Source organism: Opisthorchis viverrini (assembly GCF_000715545.1).
Source record: "Opisthorchis viverrini unplaced genomic scaffold opera_v5_21, whole genome shotgun sequence".
Lineage (NCBI taxonomy): Eukaryota > Metazoa > Platyhelminthes > Trematoda > Opisthorchiida > Opisthorchiidae > Opisthorchis > Opisthorchis viverrini.
Genome location: NW_008751677.1, coordinates 2,667,738 through 2,685,175, shown reverse-complemented (window position 1 = coordinate 2,685,175; position 17,438 = coordinate 2,667,738). Strand labels below are relative to the sequence as shown.

General features: G+C 44.6%; 1 protein-coding gene across 1 annotated transcript in view; it reads right to left on the bottom strand.

Annotated features, from left to right (window-relative positions):
• Positions 1-17,438, bottom strand: part of T265_01921 (hypothetical protein) — a gene marked incomplete at both ends in the record, with an annotated part of 64,653 nt that overhangs the window by 24,600 nt on the left and 22,615 nt on the right. Inside the window, 3 exons of the mRNA XM_009166047.1 lie at positions 1,870-1,990; positions 6,285-6,428; positions 9,579-9,763. Coding sequence (XP_009164311.1) covers positions 1,870-1,990; positions 6,285-6,428; positions 9,579-9,763 — 450 coding nt within the window. The remainder of the gene's footprint in view (positions 1-1,869; positions 1,991-6,284; positions 6,429-9,578; positions 9,764-17,438) is intronic.

Below are 17,438 nucleotides of genomic sequence, written 5' to 3'. Positions count from 1 at the left end.
AGGTCTTGTTCTGTTGAGCTGAAACAACTAAATTATACAATGCACTTCTTTTCCGACAACGAACTGGTATCAATGTTCCACTCGGGTTCATTCGGTCTTTTCAGAGAGTGAGTTGACGGGAGTAAGCTGAACGGTTTTGCAGTGTTCAAGAGGACATTTTTGTGAGTGGATTGAAATCCAGTCTTTTTTCGAGCTTACTTCACAAACAACCACCTTACTTAGTAGAACGGATTAGCTGGAATAGGGTGTGATTGTTTATCGCTACAAAAGTTTCCCTCATTTTCCCGGGATATGCGACTCACCAAAGCTCCCTATCTATCCTTAGGCTCTTCATTACTGGGCGTTCGACGGATCCGCGTCACAGTTGTTCGCTGCTGGCACAGTTTTCCACGCTTCAGTCACAGTTGCTGACCGTGACGACATCCAATGTTGATCAGGGTGTGCGAGTGATCTCGAGAAGAAGGTTTCAAGAGCTGTGTTCGTGGCTCCTTTCACCAACCTCAAATCATCAGCCAAACCCCCATTGCGCCCGCGAGCTCCGGGAACCTCTCAACTAACTCAACTCAACATTAATGAGCTACAGAGATGCCTTACAGGTATTGGAATGAATACATATGCATCAATGCAAGGTGGGAAAGAGAATAGAGACGTGTGCTCGAACAATGCCGTGGCTGGAGTCAAGTGGTATAACCCTTATTTTACTTGTACAAATCGCTCGCTTTATCTCGTAATCCAGAGATCTGTATTGACCAGAAGAGATCCCACAAACCATAACTCATATTCTGTATCTGACAATCACTCTCGCACGGAAAAGGTGTTTACTAGACATTCTCAGCGTCTAGTTAGTGTGAAGGTGGGACGGAGAGTGTCCGCAGTGAAGAAGAATGCGCACAGATCCGATCGATCAGTCACGTGGATTGGACCACTCCACGTGCAGTCATTAGTTGCCGAGTGAACTTGTTTCCTGATGCAACAAAAAATTTATTGCTAAAAAGTGATTACCGAAAGAGTTCCTGCGCAACTCTTCGCGGGATAATAGTAAACTACAGAAATTATTTGAAGACTCAGGTGAACAAATTTCTGAAGCACTGCTCTGGTTAGGCGTAGTACTAGCCGACACGAAACGCCCGCTCTTCAAGTCTTTTCTTGTCACCTACCATAATAGGTGTGCCAATCTACACATAAACTCAGGCTTGCTGCGACCGTTCACAGATGTGAACATATGCCAGGCACTAGTCAGGAAATGGTACACAAAGCGTTCAGTTAGATAACTTGGCCCACTTTGGCCATTCTATTTGTTGAATTGTTCATGAACAAAACAGACTGCACAATGGCCGATCAATGAGATGGAACGGCCCTCTAAAACGTCTGTCAATACTACCCGATTAAGATAAGATACTGCATTCCAAGTTGGCATAAAAACTGCATCAATTGTGTCAATCACGGATGGACGCATTTGCCATTCAGATTGTCAAGGACCAGTGTTACCGTCACGTGTTACGGTATGTGCTCGACGATCAAGTTCACACTAGTTGTATTTTAGTGCACAGTTATCAGAATGTCTCTCCCTTCCTCTCTGAAGAGGAAACCCCCGTCAAATAAACAAGGAGGAGGTACGGAACTTTAGAACTCGTTGAATGCGAGTTCCATTCCTTCGGGTTGGCATAATCTGTGTGATTGGCAGGTTCGAGCTGACCACACGGAATAGGGTCATTCGTGTTGTGTCAGTGTTTTTGCATCTGACAGTTATTGCTCAACGGGAGGGAATACACTTTTATGAATCAACGAGTTAGTGGGAGACAGGTCTCTCTGATGCACCCCGTAAGAAGAACATGGAAGAAACTCGGGAATATGAATAGGGCGAATTACCTTAATCCTGAGAATGACGTCTTCCAGTCGCATTCGGAGCATTTCCGGGAGTTGATACTCCGCCATAATGTTATCTTGGACGTATCTGGAGAATAGGTGGTAGCAATATCCCATCTGCACACTAGTAGGCAAGAACGTGGAGGACAAAGTACAGAAGTGAACACATGTCAGTCATCATTATGAGAATCAGTTCAACAGCTTGGCATGGAAACTGATTGGCGAGATTTGATCAATCAAAACAGAAGAGGAATGAAGGACTAACGCGAACGTTCAACACATTTTAGAACTGTACCAACTATTAGATCGGAGGCGAACCATTGCTATCGAAAATGCTGATATAGCAGCGGTCAGCTGACGGTCGTAACCATCAGCTGAGCTCGAAAGAGTGAAAAGATTAGGAAAACAACCCTTGAAAAGCCCGATAGTTTTGATTTTCCTAGACTGTTTGGAAAGCTGCGAATACGCCTGAGAAACTTGGTGCTATCAAAACCTTTGTGATTACATCTAATCCACACCGTCCCCTGTGGTGATTCCCTCCTCAATATGACCGTATGGCTATACACGATGCTAGTAAGCGTCAGGTTTTTGCTACCCTACGCCGTAATGCGACCGAATTTGTACTAAACAGCAAATATTCCACTCATAGAGCTGAACTTGAATAGTCGCCAGTATGATGCATTGGATTCAAAGACTCGAGTTGAAGCTTAATGTATGATCGTACAAATCGTCAAAAAGTATGTGTTCCAGTAGCAAGATAAGCCAGTGAGAAGCCGGAAATCTTTTACCAACTACAGATACATCCGACCAAGGAGAATGAACTGTCCGTCAATATATTCTGATTGAACTATTCGTAACTTAATTCTCATTCGTATGAGTGATAGTTGTTTAGCGTCATGTGGATGTTTTCTCGTTGTCATGTCATAGTTGAATTGATAATTTAGTCTCACTGGACTAGTTACTATTAAAAGGTATTCCTGGGATTTTTGCGAATCAGCGTAGTTTGGATTTCTGGGCTCCATACACTTTAGTTTACGTCACTCCTTTCAAGACAGTTTAAGCGGAAATGTCCCAAGTGGTGTCTAACCATTATTCATTAAGTTGCATGTTTCGAGACGACTCAGTGGTTAGAGCGCGAATTTACTGACCGGAATGCCCATGGTTCGAATCCGACATCTGCCTCTCGACTTCCCCTGTCTAGGCTTGGGCAACCTGTCAGTATCCCAGCCCTCATGCTTCCTTCGGGTGGCATGGCAGTTAGACGCCGAAAAGGTGCTACAGATGAACGAACGATGCTTTGAAACATGTTGATTTCGTATTAAGATGTATTAAGGTCACAAATAAGAGACGCTAGGATTCTCATCCAAGAATGTTTGGATCCTTATAGGGTCGTCAGATCAGAAAAGGTACACCTGGTGCGTAGGAGGTTCTCTAATCCTCGAATTTATTACTTCCGGGGTCATCTGGCCGATGGAAAATCCCAAAACTAGACAGAATCAGAAAGCGACGATTAACAAAAAGGTATGCAAGGACAATGGTCTGAGAAGAACTATCCTTCGTGACCGTAACCATAATCAACAGTGAAGGGAAAGTCGTGAAACCGGTTGTTCAGGTTTGTAAGTGTTACTATATGGGGTCTGCGCGATGTGGTAAGAAAAAAAGTGTAGCACTGACCGTGGTTCGAATCCGACCTCTGTCTCTTGACTTCCCCTGTCTAGGCTTGGGCAACCTAGCAGTATCCCAGCTCTCATGCTTCCTTCGGGTAGCATAGCAGCTAGGCACCGGAAGGGTGTTACAGCTGAACGATTTATTTATTTTTTTTAATGCATAATCCAGTGGTTAATGATAGAATGGTTTTAACTGCCGGTGTACCTGAGCTGCGACACAAACGGCAGGTGCCGCGATCTTCCAGCGCTTAGTAAGCATGCTTTGTAAAAGTCGAACCACATGGCTCCCTACATCTAAGTTTGAAATGCGAAAACCTTGTTTAGAATCCGTGAAAAGGACTCACATTTCTTTTCAAGTGAAGTTTAATGGCGTCAACACAGCTTTGGTGATCAAAAACTTGCAGTATTACATCACAGTGTAACGTTGTTTTCATGCTCAAAATACCTGCCGACATACTACATTCCCCTTTCTTGACCTTATAAATGATTCGCTCTTTTGTTCAGATATGTGGAGGTTATCTACGCCATAGAAACTGAGCCAAGTAAGTAACATCGATCATTAGCTTGCCAACTTTATGCTGGTGAACTAGCTGCCTATATAGACGGCGGAGATCAATCAAGCCGCAACAACTTTGCAAATCAATAATACTCGAAAAAGTGAGCGTCTAGGGAAGTAACTGCCACACGTGTAACTGTGATGCAAATGGTAAGAACTAAAACTGGAGGCGCGCTTATGCCGAAATTGTGTCAACCGTGAAACCGAAAGGTGAATATGAAGGGAACACGTAGTGAACCAAACTTAAACGGAAAGGTTAACAGACGAGGTTAACAGACATCGGACTAAGCAGGAGAGAATCATCTGGGTCCTTATAAGGATGTCGCTCTTCCACGAGTCGTTACTTCGAAAAATTCTGAAATAGACTGAGTAGATGACATCGACAGTGATTGAAGGACCAGAGCGATTGGCACTGAACTGAATAAACAAACAGGAACCAAGCAACAAGGATCTAGTTCTAATTATTTGGCTTCCTGTTTGAAAAATGGACGCGCTGTCGGATTTAGCCTCATCAAACTTGCAATCTGCTGAACCGGAAACAAGTACAGCTTCATTTGTCCTGTTTCCGTGAATTGACGTTAAGTGACATCCAAATCTAATTATCTACTTGATGGACTGGCTTCCACTTTCGGACTATCTTGTCATATTGATCGAGCCCAGTGAACCCAGTGAGCAATGGGTAATGTTACATGCGGTAGACCACATGTGCAGTTATTTGGACTCCTTGTGTAAACCCGAGAAAACAAGGCGGGAGGGTGAACAAAAGGGGGTAATTTATGAAGCTGATAGCACGCCGAACGGGTGTATCACATTTCCCATAATCGCTAGGGACAACAGAACCATTGAAGCCTGCAGTGTGTGCGAAAATTGGTCTGTGGACGCACCAAATATATGGCTAACCAGTGCTAGCCATAATTCGACTTGGTCTGTACAACGATGGCCACAGAGTCACTTACGACACCGTAGTCCCCTGAACACCTGAGAATATCCAGTTAGAGTGGATCATCCGCAGCTTATACACGAAATAGAAATACGATTGGAGTCGAACAAGTAGCACTCGAAACGATAGTGCCAGGAGATACAATGTACGGGAAATCGGTTGAAGATGATACTAAAAAGAAACTGACGATGTGGCATTAAGCGGCAAGCCACAAAGGTCACCTACATACCTACATAGAGGAACAGTAATGAGCATAGTGAGATATGGCTGGTCATTTAAATGCTGCCTCGGCCCAACTTTATGACCATTAGTTTGATGCAGGAAGTTCTACTACCAAGCGAAATGAACTCGTGAGTGAGGGCTGTAAGCATTGAGAAGCCAATGTCTATGCTGCTATCATTCGGCCATGGCTCGTAGTTCACACAATGCGATGAATAAGAATTCTCCCCACATTTGAAAACATTTTGAGCTCGAGATAGCTCAGAGTTTACGGTTAGAAGTTACTGACGAAAAGGTCCGTGGTTCGGAGCCGCCGTTCGACCCTTTCTTCTAGGGTTGCAATGCGATGAATAAGAATTCTCCCCACATTTGAAAACATTTTGAGCTCGAGATAGCTCAGAGTTTACGGTTAGAAGTTACTGACGAAAAGGTCCGTGGTTCGGAGCCGCCGTTCGACCCTTTCTGTCTAGGGTTGGGCAACGTAGCAGTATCCCGACCCTCGTGCCGTACCAGATATACTAGGTATTATAGGGACGGCATGCCACTTCTCAAAAGCAGCGGAGCGGAAACCTCGGAAGCTTGCAACGCTGGGACACAAAAACTTGACCACGTCCACAACACACTTACCCTGTACAGCGAGCCTCAGTCAATCGCATTTGATGTACGAACTAACTCCTTCCTTGACATACCGTCTCAACCCGCAGGTCATCTTTTGGTCTGATTTTGTGTCATTTACGTTGAAGCAGCCGGTGGTTTCCGAAAGCTGCTAGCCCGCAAATATTCATCAACCAATGGCGTTCCTATTTATTGTTCCAGTGGCCAAATAGGATACACCAACTGCATACACCCGACCCAGTGAGTGAGTTACTTAAAGTAAGGACAGTGAAAATCAACAGCAGATGGATACTCTATACGACCAATTCATAGTTAGGTCCAAACACACCCCGCCCGATGCCTGTTGTTTTTTTACAATAAATACATATACATCAGCATGCAGAATAATGGGCATTTTGTCAACAACACTATCTATACCTACCGACCAGCTCTTCCACGTCGCTGAGCAGCATTTGCTCGGCTGACGAGAACTGGAGACAAGGAATTGGTGTTGGAGAGTGGATCGTAGTTGGTAATCTTTATTCGACCACTGTCAATCACATAAACCACGTCTTCAATGGTCACACTGAAACAGAGGCAGGAACATAGGGAGTTAGATACCTAATATATTAGTCCGAAGACTCAAAATCGCATGAGAGGCAACAAATGTCCAATGGCAAGGATAAACTCGTAGAAAGACAAGGTAAAATAATGTGGTTCCTCTAGAAAGCGTTCACTCGGAAATAGGATTCAAAGAATATTCGACTGTACTGCTCTGATTCCAATTTTTATTGCGAGTATCATGAAAGCCACGTTTGTATAAGGAAGTCTAATTCTCGCCCATGTTTCGATGGGATTGGTGTACACGATTTGATGATTCGTCATCGATAAGAAGTATCCACTTCACGGGGGCATCTGTCTTTCGAGGTGCGCCCGTGGATAACGAAAAACCAGGAACGTACGTCCTGTTCTGGAGTTACTGAACTACGGGGAACATTTTTCGGTGTGAAACGTACATTCATGGGCGAGACAGCCTAAGTGGTTGGAGCGTAAACTACCGACCGGAAGGTCCGTGGTTCAAACCCGACATCTGCCTCTCGACTTCTCCTGTTAAGGCTTGGGCAACCTAGCAGTATCTCAGCCCTCGGGTGGCAACCTTCGGGTGGCATGACAGTTAGGCACCGAACGGGTGCTACAGCTGAACAAGGAACGTACATTCATGGCTCTCAGTGTTGATGACTGACAGGCAAAATAGATTGCATCTAAGTCGAACTACCCGGAATTAATACTCCGTCAGTCGACGTTGGCGGACGAACAGAAGAATAAGCATTCACCTGTTCCATTACCTATTTGATTTACTGGACTCGCCATAAGTGTTGGTGCAGACAGCCTGAAGTATAGAGCGACGTGAAGAAAGCAACACAATTGAAGAAGTTGGCAAGCAGATGACCAATGTTCAAGCCAGAAGACTGTGTGGCGACACCAACCAATGCACGTGTGTGACAGCTTTCTATGACAAGAAAGCAAGTTGATGCTCCAACATTCCACCCTAGAGGAGAGGTGCAACTGATGCCGTCTGTCGTTTAGCGAAATTAAAATAAACACAAGCACATACAAGCACATGGCATCGGTTCAAAATCCTACGTGTAGCTATACTAGCTGAAAAAATGCAGCGTGTCAATGCAGGGTCATAGGCTGAAACGCTGCAGTGAAAAAAATGGATGTGCTCTTGATGGTCGCAGTTAAGCCTTGTAAAGCCTTATGCATCATTAGGCGCATTTCCAACATAAGGGTTTACAACGCCGTTGAAATAATTTTAGATAGTTCAGAACAAAACATGTTTAAACTATCCACCAACATACCTCTCCAAAAATCAACCGAGATGCGGGGTTGTCACGCAATGAAGTGGTGGATGTACACAGGAAAAAAGTTAAGTAATTGGTCAGAGAATTACGGTAGTTGAAAGTTCAGTAGATAGTAATTTGTTGCAGCTGAGGCAATTACACGAGAGAGATTACAAAAAGCAGCGGAGAAACATCCATGAATAAACCTGCTTACAGTGAAATCAGTGAAATTCTTTGAAATTTTATTACATCTAGAGAGGTGGTTGTTTAGCTATTTGGTGATAAGAAAGTAGTCGTTCTTAGGGAATCCAGGCAAGATGGAAATGATGAATGGAACAGGGCAAGATTTGATCAACAACAACAAACCCACAGATAAGATTGATGGAAACAGAAAGCGCTCCGAGTCTCAGCATAAAAAGCTGGATATCGCACCGCGCCAACGACAGATTGGATGTTGGAAGACTAACTAAAGTTACTCGATAGGGCCACGCCTAGACATTTCACACCAGGGGTTTTGAGGAGGGAAAACAAGTAGACAGTTGTGGTTAAGAGCAAGTGGAAAAGTCATACGAATAGGAGCGGACGTGCTCTAGACTCGTGAGCGCCCCAGCTAATCACTATGAAATACCCGTGCTTGTCATGGATAAGCGAATCGTAAAAGACAGGGTCTTAAGTAGGAGAGGAAAAAGGGGAAAACATCCTCTACGATGCCGTCATTATTCGGCAATGAAAGAGGCAGTAGGCGACCGGTGCTTGTGAACTGCCTACAGTTAGCAAGGTAGTCTCCAAAGAGTATGACCGGGTTCTATGCATCACTTGTAACAGTAAAAGGCGGTAGTAAACGTCAACGCTACAAAGGCATCTCTGTAGTGGATGAACGACAGGAGTTCAGTTAAAGATTACTTTGAGAATGAATTACCGGTTCATCCCTCCCGCGAACCGGTTAGCTGGTCAGTTGATCAGATGAATTTAAGTAAGGAACGACTGTTTCTCGTTACCAAAGAGCTCCTCCATCTCCCGCGCTTGTGCAACCCACCAGCTCCGCTATTCCTGAGGCTATTGATGTGTAAGAGACATGCGTGCACCATCAGAGTCGCTAATTGATGGTAAGCTTTTTAACGCGAGAAACTAATCTTGAGAACTGGCAGTTAGGTAGTTGAGGCAGATGGTATTAAAATTACTTATAGGGGATGCATGAAGCCCAAATATTCAGTTCAGTCTTGAAAATTGTAATATGGTGAGCGACGCAGCAAGGGATGTGTGCTGCCAACCGATGGAGCCAATAGACATTCTGGATAGTTCACTCAGCTCAGAAGGGAAAATTGAGCAGACATTTGGTAACACTCCCACCAAAACTCAAAGATCATTTTGGGGAACAGTGCTTGGAGTAAAGACTTGAAGGACAACCTGGAAACAATCGAAGCGTTGCTGAGGACCGACTAAGCTCCTTGTTCGAACAAACGTACTCCAACAATCCTATTCTAGGAGGGAGAGAGAAGAAGACGGTCAAGGGGAGTGAAGGCCGCTGTGGCTGTCAGTTTTCAGCAACTTTATAATTAGTGTACTGCGTCAAGAAAATACACCACGATTTCTTAAGTATCACAGCAAATGAAAAATGAGGCGGTCTTTGTAGAACACATTCAGCTATAGAGGTGGATCAACTGGGATTCAGTTACCTCTCGGTTCACCATCACATTAATTTCCGAACGGGTGTATTTCGCCAATCGCGTACAATCTGGTGTTCGAGTACGAATATATGGTTGCTGGAAACTTAGGGGCTGTACCCACCAGATGAGTCCCAAGAGGGGTAAAACCGATCTGCCATTGTAGGGTGCATCGTCTATGCACTGGACGAGTGAGAAACAGAAGTGGGAAACTCGAGTAAAACTCACCTGGTTTCAGCAATGTTCGTGGAGACGATCACTTTTCGTTTCCCTCCAGGTGGAACTTCAAAAAGTCCGCGTTGTTTGGATAGAGTCATTTGCGAATGTAGAGCATAGATACACACTCGGTTGCTTCGCTCGTCATACAGTCGAGGATTCATATCACGCAGCTTCATGATGGTCTCCCGAATCGCCTGAGAGAAGTAACCAAGAGATATGATGGTAAGTATCAAGACAAAGGTGATGAGCATTTCGTTCTAGCGTGGTTGTTGAGAAGTATTCTTCAGAGCTTCTAGAGCTCCTTACAATAATACGAATTATACGCTTAACAATAAAACTATCTTCTAAACCAAATGGGTCATGCTCAAAGCTGCTGTCATAACTAGATGAGCTAGACATCATGTCACGTGAGGCGAATGTGGTGCGGTGCGGTGCGCACGAGAGCGAGTAGCGCGGTTTATTGTCCGGATTCCAGTTAATCACACAGCTAGTCGGATATTCGTTGCTGTCCCGTTGTCTTTGGCTGCTATCCAAAAAATGTTTGGTTCCAATTTCCATTAGGATACAAGAGATGAGTAATGCTATTGAGTAAACCTTTAAGCTTAGTAGCGTAGTACGAAAATACATTCCCGGCAATGTTCGTAAAGTTGAATAGCTGACCTGGAATGTGTTCAAGTGTGCGGTAATGACTATGTAGTTCCTTTAACAAAAATGTCAACAATCGAGGCCTGATGCAACATTTGGAAGGTCAGCTGTGTGAAAATATCAGTAGAAGCCGGAAATAACTTGCATGACTAGAAAACTGTAGCGTCACAAAAGTTCGACAATGCATGTAAAACAAAGGTATCTTGTGGGTGGTGAACGCATTCCACCGGAGACTACCCAGTGGCAATAATTTTAGCTGCTTGGCGTTTGCTCGTTGTGTCCCACTTTGTACTTTTACATGTAGCCTCAGGTAGGAAAACAGTATCATCTTCGTTGACAGAAGTCAAATTGTGCAATACCAAACACAACATGAAATAAGTTTTCTATGGAGGAAAATGTCGGTAGCTCAGATAGTGTAGATGGTCGTTGGCTTGTTCGCCGAGCTGGGCAATTTGGTTGCAAACGTTTCATCACCAATCGAGGTGACATCATCAGTGCGTAGTTGTGCGTAGCGGTGGGTTAGTGGTTGTCTAAATTTGTCCGTTTTCCGTATGGAGTGTCTTCAGCAATTTGATGGCTATGCAGTTCTCTTTTTTTTACTGTAAACTGTACTTCAGCATTGAATACCTTTGAGATCGAAACTACTCAGGGACATCGCATTATTGAATGCTATCTGTAAGGCTGTATCACTAGAGTAGTATTAAAATGTTCAAATACGGTTACTTTAAACCGCAACATACCGACATTTGAGGAAAGTGTATGGCGTTGGATAAAGCCTAGACTCTCCAAATAATATAAAACAATTACCCTCAGTCTCCTAATTGGTAGCCATCCACAGAAACATTCGAGGATGAGACTAAAGAAGGAAATGCCACTAAGGAACAGTTGCATGGGAGAGAGAGCTAGTATAAATTTGGAGCCGAGCAGACAACATCTATGCTGTTACTATCAAGGTGGCGCTGAGCCAACTCGAGCTCAATGTACGCTAATATTGCGGCAAAATGACAATTAGTGGGAACTGGAGAGATAATCAGTGGTTATGGTTCGTAATTTCACACTATACAGTTTCCGTAGCTATTACATACACACACCTGTACCACCTGTCTCGATATGCTCATATTTTGGAGTAAAATCGTCCAGCTGTGATACCCTTTCGGTGCCTAGCTGCCATGCCACCCGGAAGAAGTGCGAGGGCTGAGATGCTGTCAGGTTGCCCAACCCTAGGCAGGAGTAGTCAAGGTGCAGAGATTGGGTTCGAACCATTGACCTTCCAGTCAGTAAAATAGAGCTTTAAGCACCGGGCCACCTCGGCCTAAATCCTGTCACATGCCTAAAAGACAGTGACGTGACCGAGTCACATGTTTCCTGATGCACAAAAATGGAGTTTTAACATTTTGGTTCATCTGGGTAATATCTTTATCTTTACAGCGCTATAATATAGTATAATAACAAGGCGCCAACCCCTGGGGAAATGGCTTGGAAGATGTCAGTGTTTCCCTCATGAGACGGGATACAGAAAAGAACCGCAGCCCTTTGCAATTGTTTATTTCATGTGATTCTTGTGGTGCGATCCGAGTCCTTTCGCCAGTTATCTCTGATATTTTGCTGATCCATTGGTATTCGCTATATCGGGGTATGGCAATCGCCAGTGCCACGTGAAAGTTGCTCTACAAAACAGACCTCACCTAAAATAATCATGTCCATTGGCAGAGCACACACCAGTCGGTAGTCGGATTGATAACGATCAGTACAAAAAAAATAATCAGAAACGAAACTTCTACTAGTCAATCACTCCACTTCCATCAAAAACGCCTTAGATGGCCTATCAATATGCGGATGCATACGATGCCGTCTGTACGATGTACTGAATTCGGGCAAATATACCCACCAAGTAGAGTCGCAGTGTTGTTATGCGAGTAGCTGAAGCTGAACTGACGATTGAGGACTATCCTAGCAGCAGTGATGGGGACTAGGGGTGCGCCGATTCACATTGGTCACGAATCCATCCATCAGAACAACCAACCTAGTGAGTTAGGAAAACAACGTAGCTGAAGCCACAATACTTGTCACAACAATATTGCGAAATCGGATGCGGATTGCGTGTTTGTATCCGATACCGTTAGATGATCATGCCGAAACATCACTTCGTTGTTTACGCTAGAAAAAACTGTGTGTTTATTCCAACAGGCATGGTCACAAATCTATTCACCGATCCAACTACTCGTCTATGGTATCCTACCAGTAACCAACTGAGGATCAGAGTACATGTTCCGAATGACACAGTTTGAGGGCGAAAACTCTGTATCGGTCAATGGCAAGTCCATTGTCACGGTGATTTATTACGGTTTGTCATCTCTGTTCTATATAACCTAGACTAGGCCCGTGCGAAGGTACTGATCAAACAGCATCGCACTACTATTGCGCAAGTAGCTTTGGACTTCGGGGAGCTCAGTGGTTTGGGCACCAGCTTATGCACCGGGACATCCATGGTTCGAACCCAACCTCAAAATCCTGTTCCGGCTTACCAGTATTCCAGCCCTTGTGCCCATTCCGTTGGCATGGCAGCTAAGCATCGGAAGGGTATTACAGCCGATTGATTGTTTTTTTTTATTGTTTTGAACTTCGGGCGGTGGTGTATGCTTGAAGTGGCATTTAATGGTTGAGTGAACTGTAATGTACATTTGCAACATCCACAGACTTTATTCAGACTGTTTTGAAAACGAATCCCAGAATGAGGGAACGTCCGCACGAACGCTGACGTCCATAGCCGGTAACGAAAACCAGTAGATGAATTGCACTCTACTCCATGGTTGCTGGTGACCTAGATGAATTGCACTCTACTCCATGGTTGCAGGTGGTTGAAAGAAAACCATTTTCTATGACAATCGACAGTTGACCGCACTAGCCAGGTCAGGCCTAAAATCTAACCACAATTATTACGGAATTTCCGCCACGGGCTTCACGAGTAAAACCAATAAGTGATTAAAGAGATCTTAATTGAGAAAATAGTAGACTGCTCAGCCTAAGCAAAGATGATCACGATCATGATGAGTGTGTTTGGTTATTCGAATACGAAGTGTATTCGGTTTCGGTGAAGAAGAACGGAATCCAAAAGCCAATTGGCTCCACTCTACGCTTATCATGACTTGGAGTTTGATAGCGGCTCTAAATAGCTAGGACTCATGGTCAAGCACATATCCCACCTCTATCAAAATACTTATCAATTCGGTTGACCTGCTGACATCGAGCAATGTCATTAAGCAGAACATATGAGTGCAATTTTACTTCCTGGTAGGTGATATGAGCCACCGCGTAACCTTTCATAAGGATAGTAAGATTGCCATACCCAGTCGTACGACGCATCTACCTGTCATGAGCAATCAGTGCAACTGTAACCGTACTATCACCTTGCTCACAAGGCACTACATAACCCCCACGTTGTACCCTCATTTCTTAAAAGAGGACTCCCGCTTTTCGACAAAAAAGGCTTCTCTAACCGGGTACTATCATATTCTCGAGCTCAAATTTGAAAGTGTGATGTATGACGATCGCTTTAGCTTATGTAGGAGTGCCATAAAAGGCCAGTAGTAGACACTTCTATCGGCCTAACGTGCTCTGACTGAAACAGGTTCATGAGATATTTACCAACCTCGAAACTTGCTATATCGCTCACGTATTGAAATGAATGCACGCCAGTTCCAAATGCTAGCAACAGCGCTAACAGACTGAAGCTAATTGTACGCTGCACACATGGAATAGCGTGCTTTGCACGTTGAGTAAATCAATGGGCGAATGAGTGCTTAAGCAACCAGCTGCTTTAAAACTTGTGATATCATCAAAGAAAGCCCTGAAAGCGATAACGCTTGCATTTTGAGGTGTCTGATTTCGAGCAACAACATCACCGCTGAACAAGTTCAGAATCCGCTCCGGAATTCAGATCGCTACACCCAGCGCATGTTGGTGGATTTTGCTGTTTCTCTCATACTAGTAATATTTCCAGAGATTTTTCGTCAGATCGCTCGCACCGGGTGTAAAATAATTTGGGGATGAAGGCTAATATTTGGCGCAGTAATTGAGAAAGAAATCTAAATGGCTCGATAGAAATGGACCCCTCACACAGACCCTTTCCCACCCACTGAACGATGCGGTTTAATCGACCAACTTGCTAAATCCCCAGTCATTGTTCCGCGTCGAAACTGTCGCCCAGAAAAATGAATTAAATTAATCACTTCATTATCATCGTCATCATCGATAGCATGACATCAGTGTTCAACACCGATGCTTCACTGCCGTACAACCATGATTTATTTGAAAGCCTTATTGTAAAGAAAAGAATAAAGGTGGACGTAGTGCTAGCTTACCACGATCATTCCGAGGTGCCTACACCTCCAGACATTCACTCAGGCAATCTGGACAGAAACTGACAACAAGAACGCCACTGACATCGGTTGGCAGCCATATCTTATAGTGTCTCCAACCAGGCACAGTGAGGATCACGCGGTCCCCATCCTGGAAAGCGAGTAGCACCGACAGCACCCAAGCGTTTCGTGATCTCCTTCATACTCCTCTGCCGAGTCAAGGGTTGGCCACCTCTCTGTTTACGCCAATCTGAGTTGGCATGGAAAACAACACTCTCTTCGGCAAACGATAACTTACAAACTTCAAAAGGTCTGGTCCACGTCGCCGCCTTTATTGTGCGTACTTTGTCAAATCGGGCAACAGGCATCCTTTGTTGAGACCTTGCTTTCCCTCTATCGATGTATGTTGTCTCCGAAACTCGACTTGATTGGTAGATCTCAAGCCATTTAGGACAGGCTCAGATTTTCCACGTTCCACTGTTCGGGTATCTAGTGGTCCTGACACAATGGCCCGTGGTACCTACGGTGCAAAAGTTGCACTCAGTCCCAGGGCTGAAATCCCTTTACTGAACTGGATCCCAGTAAACAATCGTCTCCTCGATGTGTGGTCATTTGTCTCCATAAAGATGAGTGCCAGTCGATGAAATAAACGGTGTTTATTTGTCGTATCAGCACACACCTCGATAAACGGCAGTTCTGAGTATATTAAAGGCGGATTTCATCGTGACTCCTTCGGTCGGCAACAAGAACAGACTAAAAACTAGTGCATATTTTGGACGAAAACAGATTTCTAGTGAAATGGGACGAATCGCAATGATTTCGGTCCTCAAAAGGGGTGTAAAGATGTCATATGAAACCATAGTACCATCAGTCTGCTAGCCGTGGCTTGCAAGGAGCTCCCTGGCACTATTTTGAGCAGGTTGATCGATTACCGTAAGAAGCAGACTAGCGAGAATCAAGCTGGATTTCGTCTCGGCTGGGGGGTCTTGAACAGCGCCATTCCTTCAAACGTTCCACGTTGATCGTCCTTCTGGATCTGAGGGCTGCTTTTGACTCTGTTGATCGTCAGAAATTTCGGCATTACCTACGATCAAAGGTATCCCTTCCAAATTAATATCTCTTATGAGGACACTGTATGCGAACTCCTGTGAGCGGGCAAAGATATACAGCAATCTTCTGTCACATACAATAGTTCAAGATAAAGTTGTCCTCTCTCGCTGCCTGAAATTCCCTGCCCGCCTCAAAAACCTCGAGGATCGAGATGCGGGACGTTCGCTCACAGACACTGAGTGTGCGGACGATAATGCGCTTCTTGGTTCACATCGGCACGGTTTGGCATGCGCTTCACACCAGCAACGTGTAAAGTGCTGTTATAAGACAAGGCGGATCAAACCCAATCCTTATGCTTGCCGACGAGCCAACCGACGTCCTAGATAAATTTATTTATCTGGGCAGTCGCATGAGTTCCAGTGGACCGGCTACATATGAGGTTACTTCTAGCATCGGGAAGGCCAAAGCAACTTTTGCCAACCTCCGATACTTGTGGCACTGACGTGGTGTCAGTTCGTCCGTCAAGGGTAAAGCTTACACTGCGGCATTGCTATCCATACTACTTTATGAATCAGAAACCAGGCCTGTACGTACAGAGGCGTTTGACCGTCGATGCCTCCGAAAGTGGTATGAATATCGAATTATTAATGCTGAGCTATGCCAGACTGTTCCCCAAAAAAGGAACTTTCATATGACAGATGAACTACTCATGCTCTGCATGCTACGCTGGTAAAGATATGCACTCCGTATGCCAGAGAACTTTTCGCTCTGCCATGCGCTGAATAGAAGAGACTGGAGGGGTGAAGTCTGTACTTTCTTTCCCCCCTCCTGGCCAAACTCTTCCCTGGTCTGAGCCCGCTGTTTACTAGAATCGATATGCATTTGTAACCCCTCATGAACTTTTAACCCTTAACACTTTTAACCAATTTCGATCGACCATCTTTTATGCGCGCTTTTTGACCATGTGTTATCGCCTGTTGTGTGTAGGCGTCGACAGCTGCCGTCTCTTTCGGGATGGAGATCCCGGGACTCGAATGGTTAAAGATACTGACAGAGATTGCTTACACGCGCAGTCACCGGCACTCCTGCATCAAAATTATCGACTTCAATGCGTATTTGTCCAGACCATGACAAACTGGCCAAAACATAGCCTCGGATCTTGGCTGCACCTCTCCAGCTTTCCCATGTTCCGGTGACTGAAACCGTAACATCTGTAACTGATGTAACCTGGTTTATAGCTGATAAACTAGGCTAACGTGAACTTCCCTTGGAAATCAGGTTAACTAGAAAGTACACGCTCTTTGATTCTGAACAGTTCGCTTTCCTGAGAGCGGATTGCAACGGAAAAATTCAAAACCATCTCTACATAGGAGAAGGGTCCGCTTTCATGGGTTTCTCCGAAGAAAAGTGGGATGTACCAGGTGTCATTTGGTGCCATTACGTCGGGCGTACCCATTACAGGTCATCCAAAAAAACAAGCGTGTGGGGATAGAAGCCGAACCACTGCTTGCTAACCATTGGCTGACGATGCGTAGTAGATGTCTTAAACACGGGTGACTAATAGAAGTTGTCTGCAAGGAATCGCCAATAGTTAAAAACAATATTACTTTCATCAAATGTAAACCTATTCACAAAGTGAAGATGCACAACTGGGAACTGGCGCATGTTCAGTAGATGCATGTTTACAAAAATTACCCGTCTTGTTCGTCCAGCAACCCCCGCCCCCCGGCATCACGTCCAGGAAACATATAAAATTTTTGGAACCAAGGGTACGTGTAGTCTTCAAATTTGTTATTCACGCGATGTTTGGTCCAGT